The sequence below is a fragment of the Lutjanus erythropterus genome, chromosome 8 (assembly GCF_056507025.1).
Source record: "Lutjanus erythropterus isolate fLutEry1 chromosome 8, fLutEry1.hap2, whole genome shotgun sequence".
Lineage (NCBI taxonomy): Eukaryota > Metazoa > Chordata > Actinopteri > Lutjaniformes > Lutjanidae > Lutjanus > Lutjanus erythropterus.
This window is the reverse complement of record NC_139324.1, coordinates 9168240-9187774: the sequence shown is the minus strand read 5'-3', so window position 1 is coordinate 9187774 and position 19535 is coordinate 9168240. Positions and strand designations below refer to the sequence as shown.

The following is a 19535-nucleotide window of genomic DNA, read 5'->3' as shown; positions in this document are numbered from 1 at the left end:
TACAAGAGGATTCAAGGGTCACACAGCATTTGTGAGAGACCGCCAAGTCACAACTTGCTTTTTAAGTCATTCAGAATGAATCTCAATTTCACTTCGATCAGAAGGATTACAGCTTGTCTATATGACCTAAAATCATTATAGTATTAGAATAAATTTCACATTTATCCCTGCGATGACAAACACTGACTATGTTTTAAATACTCCAGTCAGAAAAAAATACATTTCATGATTAATTTGGTGTATTGTCAGCTTTTTAAACCACAAATGAGATAAACCTCTTTATAATCAATCTGTCCACAGTTGAAGGTTGTACAGCAGCTAACACGACAACCTGTGGCTCATCCTGAGACCTGACTGACATCTGCATCCTCCACCAAGCAGAAAGAAATGGTGGAACCTTGTGATAACCTCTCCAGCTGTAAGGCTTTGACACCCTCTCATACGTACCATCCTGTCGTCACAGATCTCATACTGACACTTACGAAGACGGTTTTCAAGCAAACCTCCTGAACACTTGAGCAACAGAAACTGTAGCTATAGCAAAAAATCTGCATGAGTGCAAAACATTTACATGCATCTGTAAATTTAAAGGAATGTGCACAGTGGTAAACATGACACACCACCCATCTTCAACATGAAGGAGTGAATCCTTTAGCACAAAAAATGTCGAAATTGTGAAAAATGCTGATCAAAATTTCCCAGAGACCAAAGTGATGTCTTTCCACTGCCTCTTTTGTCCAACCAACAGCTTAAAACCAAAGACTCTTCATTTATTGACAAAAAATGACAAATCCTCACATTTATTTAAAGAAGCTAGAATTAGCAACTTCTTGATATTTTTGCTTTAACAATGACCGGAAGGATTAATTAGCAAAAAAATGCAGTTTCTGTGATTCTGATATTGGACTTGGCCACATCGTGATCTTGATAATATTAATTTAATTGTGCTGTGTGTGATGTCTTGTACTGTTGTGGTTGCACTGTGTGTGTGTGAGACTAATCGATCAAACTGACTAATCACTGCAGCTCTCTAACAGCCATTCTGAAGATGACGAATACAGTAAATCACCTCCTTCACACCTTAAAGCTACTGATAAACTTTTCATAACCCCAAAAAAAAGATGGTACAGGTGGAGACAGCCAGGCTTCTACAAGGTGTACTCAGTATAAAACATTTATAACGTGAAGTGAGCGTGGACAGAGACTTACAGTGTCTCCTATCTTCAGGTCGGCACACTTCCTCAGGCCTGGCAGCGGCTTTCCATCCTGGCAGGTGGCGGTGAAGGAAAGGCTGATGTCTTCTGGGTGATCCCACACTGACAGCTCCACTTTGGATCGGATGTTCTGCGGAGAACACACCCAGAAGGACAGAGAGTTGGTTGGTACATGTTAGTGACTCACAGATTACTATTGTTGCATGGTAAAAGAAGATCCCTCCAGGCTTCTCTGCACCGGAAAGCCCAGGATTTGCAGCAGTTACTGCGCACATTAACATTTTCCAGTGTCCTGAAACTAGAGCCACATTAATATGAAGCCTCCCACACAGACATTTATATTAAAACCACCGCAGTCTATCTTTTCAGGCCTGTAAATCTGGTTGAGTAACAGTGGAAAACAGTGAAACGTGGGGAATGTATTGCCCTGGTTAGGCACATTTTTATAGTCAATCTCACCAAAAACCACAGGCGTTGTGCATGGATGCAGGTTGCATGAGTGTGGATGTGAAATACCACGGCTGTTTGAAATGCCAGCTGCATCTGGCTTTGTGCAACATGTGCAGATCCAGTCTGCAGGCAATCATACACATTTACTGCAGCGTAACGGTGCCAAGGATAAATCGGGATCATACATGGTACACATGGATAAACATGCCCTCATTCGCTCTCATACACACTTACACACACTTCTGACCCTCAACACAATCGCAGTGAGGAGCAACATGGTGCCAGTCAAACCCGAGGAAAAATGAGCTGGTTACACAACGTAACAGTGTCTGGTGAAGCCTATCCAACCAACAGCCCCTGAGTGGTGAATATAATGTGGCAGCTGGAATGTTAATAAGGCTGTGAGTCAAAGCACTTCATTCAGGCTCCCTCCCACACAGCGAGCGTGTCGAGTCTGCGTTTGACATGTTTGACACGAGTTTCTGTCGCTGCAGAGGAGACGCAGCCACGGGCCAAAACAAGATGCAGTTCCTCCTAAGGCGAGGAAGAATCTCAACACCCACACAGGAAAACATTTAGGGAAAGGTTGACTTCATGGAGTTTAGTCCTTTGGTTCCCAAAAAACCTAAGAGCGAAGGAAATTTTTTCCCCAACATATTTCATGATGTCGTTACCCTAAAAAAAAATAATAATAACAAAGATAATCAACCAGAAATCTCATTTTGAAACATATGATTCACTGGAATAAACGAGGAAAGGGATTGTGGTTTTTCTCTGGCAGAGAAGTGCTAGCAGGGTGCTGGGGAGCACTAGGATAAAGTACTTGTGTGGTGAGAGAAAGAAAAACGCTTCACATGGTTTTTGTTTCTATGCCAACAATATCTTGAGACCTTCTAACACCTTGCTCTTAATTTAACAGGCATGATGGGGTTGTGTAAAACAACAATGGACAAAGAGTGGAATATTACTTCTCTACGTTTTTTATTTTTTACGCAAGTTGTTGTTGTCTTTGTTACCTTCACTTCAACTGATTCACTGTCTCCACCACAACCTCTCTGTTCTGCTGTCTGTCTGTGTGTGTGTGTGTGTGTGTGTGTGTGTGTGTGTGTGCGTGCGTGAGCTGAGCCCCGCCCTCAGTCAAACACACAGAGGAGAGGACAGAGGAGCTACAGAATGGCCATAAATCAGAGCAAAATGTAGCTGCCAGCAGAGTTTCATTTTTTATTTTTTCTCTGTTCTGACTGTAAAGCAGCCTGATTTTTGTCTGCTACTCTGCAGAAATGCTGCAGGACAGGCACGCAAAAAACACAAAAACAGACACACAGACGCTGCGCAGCATTCCAATGCTGATTGAAAATTTCGGTGTCAATGTTATGAACGAAGCTTCAAACTATTTGGTTCAGCCCAACAAAATACACACAGACACACACATACAAAATCATTTTTTTTTATAATCCCCCTATAGAGCTCTCTTTCAGTGGGGCTGCATTTATGAATTATTTTCATTATCATTAAATTTGTCAATTCATCAATCAGTCCTGTAAAGAAGTTATTTTAAAATGGTTCCCAACCTTCTTGGCTTGTGATCTGTTAAAATAAAACACTATCGATTTCCTCTTATCACAAGACCCGTTTAACCTTTTCTTGTTTTGAATTTTTAGAGGTGTGAGGAGGTTCAGTTTCCCAGCACTTCACCAGAAAATGGAACAGAGGAAAGTCAAAAAAGGGAAATTGAAATATGTTTGTCCAGCATTTTTTCTGGTTCCTATGCTGGTAAAGGTAACATGTGACATTTGTATATCAAAATGCCTAAAAATGACAAGAGCTTTATTTTGTTAAAATGTTTCCATGAATATTAAGACCTAGAGAAACACGTCATTTTATTCAAGGTAACACTGGTGTTGATTTGGTTGCCTGTCAATAGCATTATATCTCCTCTACACCATTAGTTTTTACAGCCTCCAGGGAAACAGAAACAGGGTTTATTTTAAGCAGCATATACCGGCTCTCATGTGTAGTTGTCCAGCAGATGAAAATATCGACGTCTAAATGGGGAAATACGCCAAATAAACCATAAAAAATAGACAGAGAGCTGAATTAACAGTGACTTCAAAGAAAGACATCAACTAACACGTCTGCCTGGGTGTCTGGGACTATTCATAAGAATGAAAGGTGTGCTGGGAGATTTAATTCTGTCTAAAATGAACACTAAACCTTTTGTTTTGTTGTCTGAACAGAATTCCCTCTGCACAGCCACAGAGACACAGATTTGATCAACAATAGATCTATTCAAAACATATTTAGGTAACTGTTCACTATGATAACAGTTAATCATTGACTGATTAATTAGTCGTTAAGAATTTGATTGATCATGTAAAACTGAATCAATCTATTGTCAAATAAAGATTTGAAATATAATGGAGATTACTTTTATGAGTCCACTCTCCATGTTATCTTTATTAATGTTCACTTATATTTGTTTAAACAATGTCACCCTTTATGTTTCATAGGCTACAATTTTAGAAATAAGGGTAATAAGTTCTGTCTTGTTTTTGTTTTGATTGAGAGAGAAAATGACATACTGTGTCTTTAGTCATTTCATGATGCCTCAGATTTATCTTGCCCTGTTTGCCCTCAGGTAGGAACCACTGCTTTATTCTAGAAAATCTTATAAAATAGTGACAAATTTCAACAAATCCTCACATTTGAGAAGCTGAAACTAAAGTGCACGGTGTTTTTGCTTGGCTAGTGAGTTCAATGATTTATTCTGTTATCGAAACTGTTAATTACTGTTCTGTCAGTCAGTTCGTCATTTCTATCCATGTGAGAAATGTCGCTAAGAAAAGCATCTCTGCTACAAAGTCAGCTGTTAAAACCACTTCGGCAGCCCAGCGTCTCCACCAAAATGAGAAATCCAGCCTGCGTGCAACCAGCCATGTCAGCTGGAGGCTCATTAACTGTGTCACAGAAGTGGGAAGACTTTAAAGAATTTGCCTCTGTTTTCCTCCCCCTCTTCTTATCTTTCTTCTCAATTCCCTCTGTGCCGTTACTCGACTCACACACACAGGAAACCAGACACGCTGACAGTCATACCAGCACCAGCACTTTTCTGTACTCACATTGTAAGCTGTGATGATCAGCTGAATTACATTCTTAGAGTCCTGGTCCAGGATTTCCACTGTAGTTCCAGGTATGAGTGCAGTAAAATTCTTTGTAAGGGAAGAAATAAGAGACAGCTTTAGATGCCTGAATAAATACAAAGGAATAAAGTTTGCTGATAAAACAGTTAATTCAAGTACCTTATAAATGACATACAGCCGTTTTGTCACTGCAAAGATGAGAAAGATGTTATTTTCTGCCAGTTTCTCCCCCAGTAGAGCCAGAGAGGGATAGTCCTGCAGAGAGAGAGATGGAAAGGGGCATTATGGGTATTTTTGTTCACACATACCATGTATAGACTTCCCAGCCAGGAAACTAATTAACAAAAGTTGATGCACTTCTGACCACAGTGTTGTGTTAGCATTGCTCTGCTGTTCAGGTTTATCACATTTTAGTACCAGGCAGAACAAAACTTTAAAGGGATAGTTCAGAGTTTTTGAAGTGGGGTTGTATGAGGCAGTAATTCACAGCCAGTGTATTAGAAGACTCACACTCTATATTGAACATTCTCCCAGCTTTTATTGCTAAAACTGGGTGGAAACAATTAGAGAAAAACTCCATTGCTGGTGGTCTGGTAGCTCAGTTAGCAGAGTGTTCGCTCCATGTACTGAAGCTGCGAGTTCCCTTTCCTGCAGGTCATTCTCTGACTCTCTCTGCTCTGTATATTTAGGCCATAGTTGCCACCATTCAAGCAACTACCTTGCATTTAAAAATCCCTGGGTGATAAATAGGCAATTAGATCTTCAGTTGTCTTGTATTGCAAGACAACTATATAACCTACAGTGGATGGTGGACAGCATGTGTCCAGTTTGGAGAAGCAGCAGGACGGCCAGTGTGGGAAGCTAAGCAATGTCTGAGAAGGTTCTCAGTCATCTAGGTCATGGCGTTCGTAGAAAAGCTTGTTCTAGATCTTGTTTTAGGTCTGAAGAGGCCTATTGGACGAGAGGTGAAACGTCTTCTAGAACTGCACCAAGTCCAGTTGCCTAAAACAAGCTTTTCTACAAAGCTAAGTGATGTGTTGCTGTGGACAGGGTCAGCAGCAGCAAATAGTTTAGCAACTGAAAAAGGCTGACCGAAAAAAAAAAAAAGTTTAAAGGCATATTATGCAGGATTTTCCTAAAAAAGAAAAAACAGTCTATAGACCATAAAAACTAGAGGAGGTCACTCAGTGGAATGCAGACCCCCACCAGGTGTCCGATGATGAAGCACCTACTGCAATGTCACAACAACTGCCAGAATCAGCTGAGATTTGCAAAGTAAACATTAACATTAAAATAACCCCCACATAGGTTGTTCTTTGCTGAAACAAGACTTCAGACTACAGCAGTGTTTGGTCACTTGTGGCCGAGTCCTCACATAATGTATACAGTCTCTGAAGAAATTTAATATGGAACTTACCACTATACTAAATTATATTCTAATCACTTCATTTGCACAAAGAAATTCCCTCACGGCATTCTTGAGACATCGCATTCACAAGGGATGTCTTACAACACATGTTGCTGCTGACCGTGTCCACAGCAGGACACTGCTTAGCCTCCTACACCGTTACTCCTGCTGGTTCTACAACCTGCCAGCTGTAAAATGGGATTATTTTTGATGGATGCAATTCAGATTTTTATTTTTTTTAAAACTCCCAGTGATTTGTATTAATTACCAATCCAACAGTTGTACTTAAAAACAGAAATGTGGAGGAGACAGGCAGAAGAAAACGCACTGCTGCTTTAGCTCCTCTATGATAAACATGGCTATCAATTAGTCTGAGAAAATTCCTATTAAATGGGAACACAGTGCCACTCACATGATATTGATACATTTGATCAATATCATGTGAAAAAGTCCTCTGGAATCTTCAGACACTGCATAAACTTATCATGAGCGTCTAACAAAAACAGCCCACTGGTGCATGATTACTATTACAAGTCATCAAAACTGCTCCACGTGTCAGATGTCGTTGAGTTGAGTTTTCAAAGAGAAATATTTGTAGCCATATTTTTAAAACTCAAAAATCAATTCTGTGGTTTTTACTAGCAGCCTCCAGGTGTGGACGTCTTTATTGGTTTTTTCCTCTGCAATTACCACCACAGGCCACAAGCAAGTGGGTGGGTTAAATAAGATCTTTTTTTTTTTTTTTTTTTTTTTCAATGCTGTGTTTTAAGTTTTTGTTTGGAATGAAGAAAGATTTCGTAAACATATGGGACAAAAAAATCTACTCAAATCCAATAATGCAGGCTGGGATAAAAGCCCAATGGAGCGTTTTATCATCATGAATACCGCTGTCATCAAAGAGGGCAGCAGCCTCAGCGTATCGTATTTCTCTTTTATTTGAGTAAACAGTGGAAATTAAAACATCCATTCACAGGTGGATTTTCTAAGGAAAAGTGCCAGAGTTTACTGAACAATGACAATGTAACAGTCATACAGTAAATTAGAAGATTTGAAGCTGCAGGGTGAAGCTGGGATCCAAAGGAATTTTCTCAGTGTTCATGTATCTTCTTAAATTCACCTTTCAAAGCCTCTTACATATAACATGATATCCATGTGTTTTTAATCAATATTTGCAGAAAAATCACAACTTTCTGTAAATTGAGGCTTCCTTTTGTCAAGGAGGACAGTGTAAAGAGATAACGGTCCTACAGGAACAATGTTTAAGTCTGATTTTTAAAATTCTTCAAATCTCTTGTGAAAACAGATTCTTTACTCACGTGGAGGAATTATTCTGGTACTTTACCAAAGTCTCACATTCACAAAAATAGTGGAATATATGAATAAAACAGGAGATCAATGTACAAGAAATGAGGTAAATGGGACTGAATAATGACATGTCAAGTGCAAATGAAAAGTTAAAACAATTTTTCCAAACCAAATATGTTTTCTCTATATATAAATTACAGGGGAAAAAACACATATATTTTTACAATATTTACTGAATTTTACTTACAATACAATGTTTCAGAAAATACATAATTGCAGCAGCATGATTAGATTTGTCAGTTTTGGATGAAGTCATATGATAAAATTTCCTCCTTTTAGTTTTTTAACAATCTCACTGTCCTCACCTTTCTACATTTGCCGTTCCCCAAATGTGTTAAGGTTGCTATAATGTTTCATTAAAGTATATTAATTTGTTAAAATGATATTGGAAGGTTGTTATTTAAGACCACATCACCCACCTCCAATACTGAACCCTGCTGAGAACCCTGACCAATGCTCTGTTTGTGAGCAGGACTATAGAAAGGGCAGCTCTTCTTACCATCTTTGTGGAAGCGCTGTACTCATTCTGGTCATTGAGGTGACACTGTCCATCATGGGGCTGGACGAGGCCTCCCAGCCTTCCGTCCAGAGCGAGGTGAGGTACGTCGTCCGTGGCGAACACCAGCAGGTGGTAGGCCCCCTTTCTCCAACCGATCTCATCCTGTTCACAGGGTACAGCAGGTTAGGACCAAGAGATGATGCTTCTTGTATTTTTCAAGGGGGTTGGAGGGAGAGTTTTTCTGACGTGAGGTTGTATGGGATACTTGTTTATAGTCAGTGTATTGCCTACTGTACACACCTCAAGTTTGAAGAGGCAGCAGGAGTACTGTGTCGGAAGTTAAGCAATGTCCTGCTGTGGACGGGGTCACCAGCTTAAATATGCCATGCCATGCAAAAAAATCATTATCAGTTTAAAGTGTACACTATATGTGGAATATTTTTACCACTTAACCTTGCTGTTAGGTAGCCTTTTCTGCTCTTTCAAAGCCACCAGAATCCTTTTATCATTCAGAGCATGGAAGCTGCTGCTGTACCACTGCCTTGATGACTAACTAAGGGGTTAGTTTGGATCTGAAATAAATATTTAAAACATCAAAGTCACACAACAACACAAGCAGGTTGTCAAAATCAGAGATTTTTACAATTTAAGAGCAGAAGATCTGATGCAGATGACTTGAGAGGTTAAAATGTTGAAAGAATGTCGATTCAAAGCTGAAGTGTTTTTGAAATGATACGGCATCAGTTTGAGGTCAGAAATTGTCATCATACGTACTGGAGTAGTGCATGGAATTTGGAACCCACCTGACAATTTTCATGAATTTCTGTCTTACAGTTTTTGCTGCATGAAGACTTTCAGTGGAGAAAAATAAGCAAGACGAATAATCAGAACAAAAACTGAAACTGATCGAGGCAGTGGTAGACCATCAATTCCTGTGTTCAGTGAGGTAAAATTACTGATTTTGCCGAAGAAGTCTGGTGGCTTTGGAGAAGACTATATTCGGCTTATATAAAAAAGGCTTTCTTGACAGGTTTGGTCTAGGGGGAGATTTTCTTAAGTGGGTCCAACTATTTACCACATTCAATGCCATGAGGAGGGGGGTGGTGACTGGGGGTTCCATCCAACAAATTTGCATTATATGCTGATGACATCATTTTATTTATTACTTCACCAGAAATTTCTATTCCCACCATTTTAACAATAATAAATGAATTTGGACATATTTCAGGTTACAAGGTGAATTTTGGCAAATCTGAGGCTGTGCCCCAAGGTGGCTTTAGTGAGGAGTCATTTCTTAAAATATGGAACCCCGTTCTAGATTATTTACCAGTTGAGCTCAAACATACTTTGCTGAAAGGTCAATACCCTCCAGAGTGGAAACAAATTTCGCCTATTGCCATGTAAAACCTTCCCTAATATTTCTTTCTTATATTAATTTATCACTCTAAATAGTTGTGAGAGTCGGAGGACAATACTTTTATGTATTGCTACCACTGTTAATACTCTTTTTTTTCCCTCTCAATCATTTTTTACTGTCGTACTCAAATACTGCATGTTATTTTACTTTATGTCTTTTTTCATCAGTTACATTTCTGTATTATCCTTTTGTGTCTACATGTGTGTATATGGAGGGATCTGACAGATAATTATTCTCACATGTCTGATATATGTAACACTATGAGCCTTTTGTTCTGTTCTGAAAATAAATTTTAAAAAAGGCTGAATGACAGCAAGGTAAAGTGAAGAAGATACTCTAAATTTAGTGCAAAATAATACTGACATTGCTGAGGCAGAAACAGAAAATGGGCAACTAAAACATATTTTGCTGCTGACACTGTCTATAGCAATCCATTGCTTAGCTTCCGTTCTCCTCTGCCTCTCCAAACTGGGCCAGGTCGAATCTCCTCTACTGTAGTATACATACAACCCCACTTCAGTCTTATTATTTGCTTTGTTTACTAGGTTTACACCAAAGGATTGTTTAGAACAGTTATTAGAGCCAGTATGTGTGGAGGCGTTTCCATTACAGATGTGTCGTGTCAACACATTTGTAAATGGCTTTATATCCTGGGTTCTGTAGGATTCGTCATTTAACTAAAAACTCATTATGGATACTTGTCACTTTCCACAAGCTTGAAAGCAGCTGATCCAAACAAGCCAGTGAGAGTGGAACGATAGCCAGAGTTTTCTGCTGCAGGCCATTATCAATAGGAAACAACGGGCAACAACAAAGTGAGCCTTTGACAGAGTGCTGACTAATGCATGACACTAAACAAACATAACAGCAAAGAGCGAGACTTCCTAATTCTTGTGTTCATTATTTGGAGTGTACAGTACACAACGGAGCTGTGGGCGCCCCTATTAGAGAACTCTGTGAAGGGGAACTATCATAAAAAGATAAAACATGCTGTGTGAGAACGTTTCTTGAGGACATATGAAGCAATCATGTTGCACAAAAATGAACAGAGGTCAACCCCTGGACAACAAATGTGCATTTAAAAAACTATTTTACAACAATTACAGTCATGATTTCTGGAAAGAGACATTGCACTTCTGTGTTTCAAATGGACTTTTTTGTTGCTTTGGTGCTTCTTTGGTGCTTTGAGCAGCAGATGCATTGTTGATTTTGTGGTGAGTTTTGCCTTAAAAGACGCAGCTGAATAGTTTTGTAGTTTAGACACAAAAGAAATTATTTAATTCAATTTATTTATTTTGAGTCACATTCATGTGATAACCATCACATTGATTAGCTGAATTTCCACTGAATTAAATTAAAAATCGAGGATCAATGAATCATTGGGCCAAACCCAGCCCAGCCTCCAGCGACTGTCTGAAATGATGCAGCACGAGTAAATTACAAGGCAGGAGCTCCTCAGAGGGAGTCATTCTCTTCCTGTAGAAAACAATTAAAGTGGGAGAGGAAAACAGGGTTATGACTGGGCCTGCGAGTGACTCGTCCTCATGTTTAACCAGCTGCACCAGACTGCACTTCCTGTCTGTCTATACCCCCTGGTGCTTTTAATTAACAAGCAAATAGACGCTTGCCACAAGGGCGCCTCAGCGGTTTCACAGCAGCTTTTCCCCTCCATCTGAACCAAACGTGTGCTGGCACTTAACGCAGGAGAGCATTCAAGCAAAGGGCGCTAAATAAATTAGAAAAGAAATAAAGAAATGCAACCCTCGTCACCTTACAAACAGCAGCCTGAAGGATGGCGTCAAATCCGCCCTCTGGTGCATCCCGGTTGCGAGATACCATCTGCTTCTGCACCTCCTCGTTAAAACGGTCCACTTTATCTGTTAGTGAGAGGATGTGCCGGAAACCGAAGGTGGGGACGCAGTTGGGGAAGAGTTTGTATCTGTGCAGGGTGAAAGACAGGAAGAGGTTCAGATATTTCCTCTGAAAGTCACATCAGGACATCAGAATATTCACAGCAGCAAAAAGTTTTGATCTATAATACAATTTATTTACAAAAACATAACAAAGCTGACTTGATTTATACAACCAAGTCCCTGATGGTTCATTTTGTTTTGATAATGGCTTAGATGTCTTTCTCCAAGTTATTTAGCAGAGTTTTTAGTGTCTGATGTCCCATCCTGATAGAGACTTTGGAATGACCTACCTGAGGTGATCGTGGCAGTTTTTTTTTTACTCTGTTTTGTAATGTGTTTAGATTAAATCAGTTATTCCCAAACACTGGGTTAGGACCCACAGGTGGGTCACAGGAGATTTTATTTGGGTCCCCAAATAAATAATACTATAGAAAAAATTCTGCAAATTTAAGATTTATATCTGTAATACATGTAAAACAATACACATATTTGAATGCTTTATGACAGATATAACATTAAAATGTGTGAATTGTTTTACTGATGAGAGGAAAAAACAAGAGCCTGTTAATTCCATCCACATGTACTTAATTTGTCTCATTAATGAAGCTGGTTAAAATGTTCAACACCGTAAAAACAAAACGCTGAGAAAACTGAAAATTTCAAGGCAACTTATTTCAATAGTTTAATTTTACCAACTAATATTGTTTTGTGTTATGAATTTACTTTTTTCTTTAAATAAACTTGAAACTTTGAATTTTAGAAACCCCCAAAAATTGTGTTTCAAAAACTACTGAGTAATCTCATTGAAGTGAAAGTGAATAAAGGTTAATATTTCAATATATTTCATTAAACCATTTTCAAGCTCCCAAATAATGACAAATCAGGATCACAGCTCACTGTGAATAATTTTTGAAATGCATTTTTTGAGTTTCTAAACCTCAAAGATTCAAGAAAAGCAAATTATCTCAACTAAAGATTATAGGTCAGCAAATCGTTCTTTCAGTTTCTTTCAACTTGGGCTCAAAACTCAAAAATCCATCACAGTAAATGCCTTGAAATTTTGGTTTGTTTTCTTGATGAGAGGAAATAAAAACAACAAAGTGACCTGTTCATATAAGGTGATGTGGAAACAGCAGTAAAAATGGTCAGGAACAGTGATTTGGGTCATGAAGGTTTTTTGATTTTAAAAAGGGGGTCGTCAGAAAAAAGGTTTGGGAAACACTGGTTTAAATGGCTTTTCGTTTTTCTTTTTGTTTTAAATGTATTCCGTCTTTATTGTAAAGCATTCTGTTTTGAAAGTTGCCATGACAACTGAATTTATTATTATCATTATTTAAATGAGAACATAAAATCAAACATTCTTCCAGATCCAGGTGATCTAAATGTTTGCCGTTTTCTCGTCTTGTACAAATGAGATGAGCAACAGCAGAAGTGCACTGGCTTGTTTAGGGGTCAAAATGTCGCCATCTATCCCTTTAAATATTTTTCCTGCTGTGCTTCACTGTGTGTGACTGACACACACACACACACACACACACACACACACACACACACACACACGCAACCAAAGCCATAACCTAGATGGCAAGTGATGCGCGATGGCGGGCGCTGGGTCAGAGCAGTGCAGCCTCACCTCCAGGGCAAACATCGTGTGCCACAGCTTTTTACCCTCTATCTGTTCTGCTCCCTTTCAGTTTGCCCTCATCAACAACCCAGAGCAGAGGAGTGGGGCCATTTTGAAGAACTGCTCATTCAAGCTGCTCATCAAAGATGGAAAAACTCATTCTCGCAACTGCGGGATATCAACCTATACATGATGCATGAATGTCCAAAAATAGAAATGTGTGGGTGAGAGTAAATTATTATTTCAGGATTTCCCTTTCATCTACTGTGAAACATTTACGTCAAGAGAGAATTGTTCTTAAAGGGACAGTTTGAGTTTTCTGAAGTATGGATATATGAAATATTATCCATCATCAGATGGTTCCTCTGGTACTCCTGCTGCTTCTCCAAACTAAGGTTGTGCCACCTGCCATCTACTGCAGGTAATACACTGACTACTGATAAGTACCTCGTACAACCACACTTCAAATAACCAGAACTATCCTTTTAAGCTCTGCCTCACATGAAGTGTTATATTAATCTACAGTTTCTTAGCAGGGCTACATTTGAAGTAGGCTGACATTCCTGTATTATTAATTCACCATCAGAGTTTTGCTTTAAAAGCTATCAAAGCACCATCCCTTTAAACATGAGCTAAATCATGCTGCCACTACCTACCCGTTGCATGGATTCTCCTGGTACTTGGGCGCTGTGTAGGAGAATGGGGACATGTTTTTGTCTACAAATGAACCGAAGCCTAGTCTGAAGTTGCTGGTAAGCTTGCCCATCTCCTGGGCCAGCTTGGTGCCCAAGTTACGGATGGTGTGCAGATCATCTTTCATGGAAAGAGACAGGTCCATCAGGTAGTAGAGATCCACCGGGTAGTCCTCCACCTGCCGCACCTGCAGTCCAAACCACGTCTGGCCTCCTGGATGGGCAGGTGGAAAGAATCTGTTAGCCACTTAATTCACAACATGTACTAGCTGAGGTTGGAAGTTTTGTGATTATAAGAAAATTTTCTTTTAAACTGTATCTGCTCTCATGGATGTACAACAGTTATACCCGACTCTCAGTGGGCAGAGCACTAACCTGGCCGCAGGCTCAGGGAGATCTTCTGAGGCATGATCTGGACAACATCGTACTGAGTCGACCCAGATCCTTTAGAACTCAGGGGCCTGCTCTGCAGGATAGACAGGCTGCTGGTGGGATACTCAATGAACCGCATCTCGCAGCCCCTCTTCTGCAAGTTTTGAATAAAGTCGCACCGTGATGTCAGAGTCCGCCCCCTCCCAAAGTCCTGATGGATGGAAAGCCACAAACCTCAGGTTACAGATTGTTGTAACTCATGAGCAAATGAAAAAGGGTTGAAATTTAAAGCCATGTGTGTTCTGCAATAATTATTTCATCTCTATGGGAAATTAAGGATGCATGATATTTTTGCCAGTATCCAATATTTTCCAGCTCAATTTGTTTTTTCAGCCTAATCACAAACTGCACTACAGAATGAACATATACATTGTGCAAAATAAGAAAACTACTGCTGACGGATGTTTTTTTTCCTCTCCTTCCTGTTTCCCTTTCTTTCTTCACAAATTCATTATAACAATGAGGATAGGATTTAGTGGCATCTCTCATCTTCCCTCCAAAGTATGAGAACCTACTAAGGTTAACAAAAGAATCAATATTTCAATACTATTTCAACACCGCATGTTTCAAAACTGATCAATACTAACATTCAATAGTATTGAAAGTAGCGAAGCTGTTAAAAAAATAATAATCTAGGTGCTCATTCAAGACCTTAGTTCAGTTCAGTCTTCAGTCTTTGTTGTCCTGCCTGAAATTTGTCCTGCGGCAAAACCAGACAGTGTTCAGTGACTTTTTCTCTATCAGCTCTGTGTGCAGGTGCTTAAATAAGATTATCTGCCCAAGACTTTTTTGCTGTGGTATGAGTAAATTTTCTTTTTATACTAGCATTGTTCTGAAGTTTAAAATTCTCCCCCTCATACGACAGCATAGCAACTCTGATATCCATTTCAGACGCTTAAGAACAAAGCCACACTGCAGACATACTTGCATTGCAATCGGATAAATAAAGTGCCAGTCTTACCAGCCTGTCATAAACACAGAAATTGTCATTTCAGGCCAATACTGATACTTCATTTCGAAGTCTTTATCAGCCAGTACCATGCATCCCTGGTGAAAACTGCAGCAGATGAGCTTTACCTCTTGTGCGCACCAGGCGCAGCTGGGATGAATGAGGAGGCATTCTTCACAGGATGTAGCGCTGCCGCTCATACACATGTTGAGACCTGAGAGGAGCAGAGACAGGGACAGACACAGCACTGAGAGTGGAATGGGAAAAAAAATACTCAAGTATTCTAAATGAAATAGCAGAAAAACAGAAACATTTGTGAACAATAATGCAATCCAATACAAGACTTTTGTGTCTGAAAGGTGTTTCGCTGTTTTGCCAATTGTTTGTTTTAATGTTTTTTGTTGATTAAGTCACTGTTTTTCGTATTTGTGCTGATGTGTGTTTGTCTGTGCTGTTGAATGCATTGTTTAATGGGTTTTTTTTTCATGCCATCAGCCTGCACAGACTGCAGATGAAAATGAGCCTGTATGACTAAATCTGGCACATTTACATGATGGTCACATCAACTAATGTGCATTGTCACTTCTTAAACAAAATAAACATAAACATAATCTCCATGTCTAAATAAGGTAGACAGAAGGTGTCTGTATTTGTCAGTGTGTCAGTCAGTGTACAATGTGTCTGTGGTACACATTATTATATTCCCTTGACATAAAGGCCAGCAGGGACCTGCAGGCCTGTTTCTGTCTGGTTAAAGGACTTTTACATAAATAGCAGGGGTGTAACAAAATATCAGTACTTTTTTTGTGATATTGTGACACATGCTAAGACTTGTAGCAGTGGTTCATTTTGTGTCGTGTTGTATCTTCACTATTCTGATCACATACAAAGTCAACTCAGACTTCATGTTTACAGTGGTGTGTTCTTAAACTATTACAGTTTTGCTCAGATTAGACTTATGAAATAGTAATATATCAGCTTGCTTACAGTGTCTCAATATATCACAATATATTGAGTCTATAGCTGCAACGATTAATCAATTATCAAATGAACTGCCAACTATTTCTACAATCAGTTCATCATTTTGAGTCATTTTTTAATGTAAAAAATACAAAATTCTCAAGTTCAGCTTCTCAAATGTGAATATTTTCTGTTTTTTCTTGTTTTTTTTTAGTCCTCTTGTTACAGTAAACTGAACATCTTGTTTTGTGAATGACAGCACATTTGAGGACATCATCTTGAGCTTTAGGAAACAGTGATCAGCATTTTTCACCATTTACTAACATTTTATGAGCCAAACCCTGATCAATTAATAATCAGTTAATCAAGAAATTAATTGACAGATCAATCAATGACTGATGATTGATGACAGATGGAAAAATAGATGATAGAGCATATGTCCTGAGGGAAACTTAGATTTCTATAAGATTTAATTTAGGATTTATGTTCCATTACTTGTTTTTAAAGGGACAGTTCGCCCAAAAATGAAAATTCCCTCATTATGTACTCACCCTCCTGCTGACTGAAGGTCAGGTTTATTTTGTTAGTTTGGAACAATATGGAGGCATTTTATGTTTTTACTCTGTTGATTCTTCTCACATTTGAAAACTGGTCACCATTCACTTCCATTGTTTTGGAGATTCCACACACTGTTTTCCTGTGAAACTCCAGCAGCGTTTTGTGGACTAACAAAATAAACCCGACCTTCAATCGGTGTGAGGATGAGTAGATAATGACTGAATTTTCATTTTTGGGTAAACTGTCCCTTTAAGGAGGTGGGCATGAATGCAACACAAATGCACTGTTTGTGTTTGTTCTCCCCACTGGAAGCCGCCAGTAAACAGAAAGAACCAAATGTTGACTTGTGTCTCTCTCCTCCATGTGGCTCCAGTTTCCAGTAGCTCTGAACTCCTCATCTGTGCGCGTGTGCACCAAACACTGGTTCGCTGGCTGATGTTGTTGTAAAAAAAAACACAGGCTGATAGCAGCAGATAATAAAGAATTTACTGTAGAGCAGACAAGCCTGCTTTGTCCTACCTCTGGCACTGTGCAGAAATGTTTCCAGAAGCAGGCAGCACACAGCCGCTCGCCACATCCACGTCCCCGGGCTCCACATGGCGTGTTTATCAGCGCTTTGTCAAACACCAGATTTGTATCTCTATTCGCAGCCGATGACACAGATGTATTACTTTACCACCACACCTCTCATTGGATGTAGTCCTGCTGATACGTGCGAACCGCAGCAGCAAAGAGCGCTTTACACCATCTCAGCTCCACGGAGGCGCTTAAAGTGGGCTCATAGTGAGAGATCCGTGTGGACGCACAGACATTTCTCCATTGTTTTAAAGTGTGCAGACAGTGAACGCTCCGCACGCTCTTGTTGCTCCGCTTCTTGAACTGTCTCTGGACGCCGCCGCCGCCGCCTTCCACGTCTTGACTACTTCACCCATAACTGACAGCAACTCCAAAACTTCTCCATCGGTTTCACCGCACCTCTCGGTCCGATACGGTCAAAATCGGATCAAATGCGAAGTGGAAGGAGAGAGCAGAAGGCCCTGACAGACAAACACAGACATGTATTCAGCTCCAGCAGTGATTTTCTTTCTCGGATTTGTGTTGCTCTCTCGGTTTGTCCCGGTTTGCGTCCCAGCTGGAATCTCCGCCCATTCCCAACTACAGCTTACATTAACCCGTTAGTTACTTTGGAGAACAGTGGAAACATGTCATGGTTAAAACCCGCACAGCCTGGCTGCAGTTAAGTTGGTGAGGACACCTAGTGGTGGCTTCTTAGAACTGCATGAATCACATAAACCCCTGTGGTCAATATTGGCACAGCACCGCTTTTACACAGCTAACAGAACAGTTATCAAGACTGAATATGAATTCCAAGTACATTCACAAGTGAAAGTTGCTCAGTCAAAACTTTACTTGAGTTAAAGTACTAGAGTTATTGCTTTTAAAAATAAAATTTTAAAATTTAAATTTTAAAATTAATTTTAATTTAATTTAATTTAATTTTAAAATTCAAAAGTACGTTTTTAAAAATACTTAAGTATTCAAAAGTACAAATTAAAAAGTACAATTTCTAACATCAATACATGCTGTATTGTTTTCATGATGCATTTACAGAACCTTGTAACTCCCTGAAACCATCTGATGATGCACTGACCTGCTTGTAGAACCACTCTGCTACACAAAGCTTATAGAAACACCTATAAAAAATTTAGCTTAGAAATACAATCAAAACCAAAAGGGACATTTATTGTCATTTTCTGATGTAACTGTATTAAAATCACATCATAAAATTAGATTGAAGATAACTGTGAGGAGTTCTCCAAGTCTGTTAAATAACTGAGATTTCTTTCTGTCCTCAGAGGCAGTATATATATACATGAATTATGCTGTATTTTTCACCCTAATAAAACAATCCAACTTTAAAAGCTACCTGGAATAATGAATAATTATAATAACATCTTGAGATTTAAATGTGTCTTTCTCCTGCCATCACCATCACCGCTTTTTGTTTGAATGAAAGAGGGAGAGCTTGCTTGTTCTTGTTACAGAGAGCACCTGGACCATGTATTTCCACTTTTACATCAATCCCATTTGAGAGGAGCTACTGTGATTGGTTTCCTTTTGTGAGGAACACAGCATGTGACCAACTGCATTTTAGAAAAGAAAAAAACACCGACAGCTGACTTCAAAGCTTAGTCAAAAAGTAACAACAACCTTCCTACAAATGCAGTGGAGTCAAAAGTACAATATTTGTCTTTGAAAAGTAGTGGAGTGAAAATAATAAGTTTCCAAAAAAAACAAATACTCAAGTAAAGTACAGATACTCAAAAAATGTACTTAAGTACGGTACTCAAGTAAATGTACTACACTACTGTCCACCACACCTGTTCAACTGCTTATTAACACAAATATCTAATCAACCAATCACATGGCAGCAACTCAATGCATTTAGTCATGTAGACATGGTCAAGACGACCTGCTGAAGTTCAAACCGAGCATCAGAATAAGGAACAAAGGTGATTTACGTGGCTTTGAATGTGACATGGTTGTTGGTGTCAGACAGGCTGGTCTGAGTATTTCAGAAACTACTGATCTATTGGGATTTTCACACACAACCATCTCTAAGGTTTACAGAGAACGGTCTGAAAAAGAGAAAATACCCAGTCAGCAGCAGGTCTCTGGGAAAAAAAATGTCTTGTTGATGCCAGAGGTCAGAGGAGAATGGACAGCCTGGTTCGAGATAATAGAAAGACAACAGTAACTCAAATAACCACTCGTTACAACCAAAGTATGCAGAAGACCATCTCTGAACACACAACACTTTGAACCTTGAAGCAGATGGACTACAGCAGCAGAAGACACACCGGGTGTCACTCCTGTCAGCTCAGAACAGGAAACTGAGGCTACAGTTCACACA

The 19535-nt window shown here is 39.3% G+C and overlaps 1 protein-coding gene across 1 annotated transcript in view; it reads right to left on the bottom strand.

The window, feature by feature from the left end:
* Nucleotides 1-17786, bottom strand: part of itgb5 (integrin, beta 5) — a 74027-nt gene extending 56241 nt beyond the window's left edge. Inside the window, exons 1-9 of the mRNA XM_084724436.1 lie at nt 17141-17786; nt 15232-15317; nt 14098-14305; nt 13687-13936; nt 11264-11432; nt 8077-8238; nt 4964-5059; nt 4784-4873; nt 1210-1344 (exon numbers count right to left, since the gene is read on the bottom strand). Of these exons, the coding sequence (XP_084580562.1) occupies nt 1210-1344; nt 4784-4873; nt 4964-5059; nt 8077-8238; nt 11264-11432; nt 13687-13936; nt 14098-14305; nt 15232-15317; nt 17141-17219 (1275 nt within the window). The 5' untranslated portion in view covers nt 17220-17786. The remainder of the gene's footprint in view (nt 1-1209; nt 1345-4783; nt 4874-4963; nt 5060-8076; nt 8239-11263; nt 11433-13686; nt 13937-14097; nt 14306-15231; nt 15318-17140) is intronic.
* Nucleotides 17787-19535: the final 1749 nt, after the last annotated feature.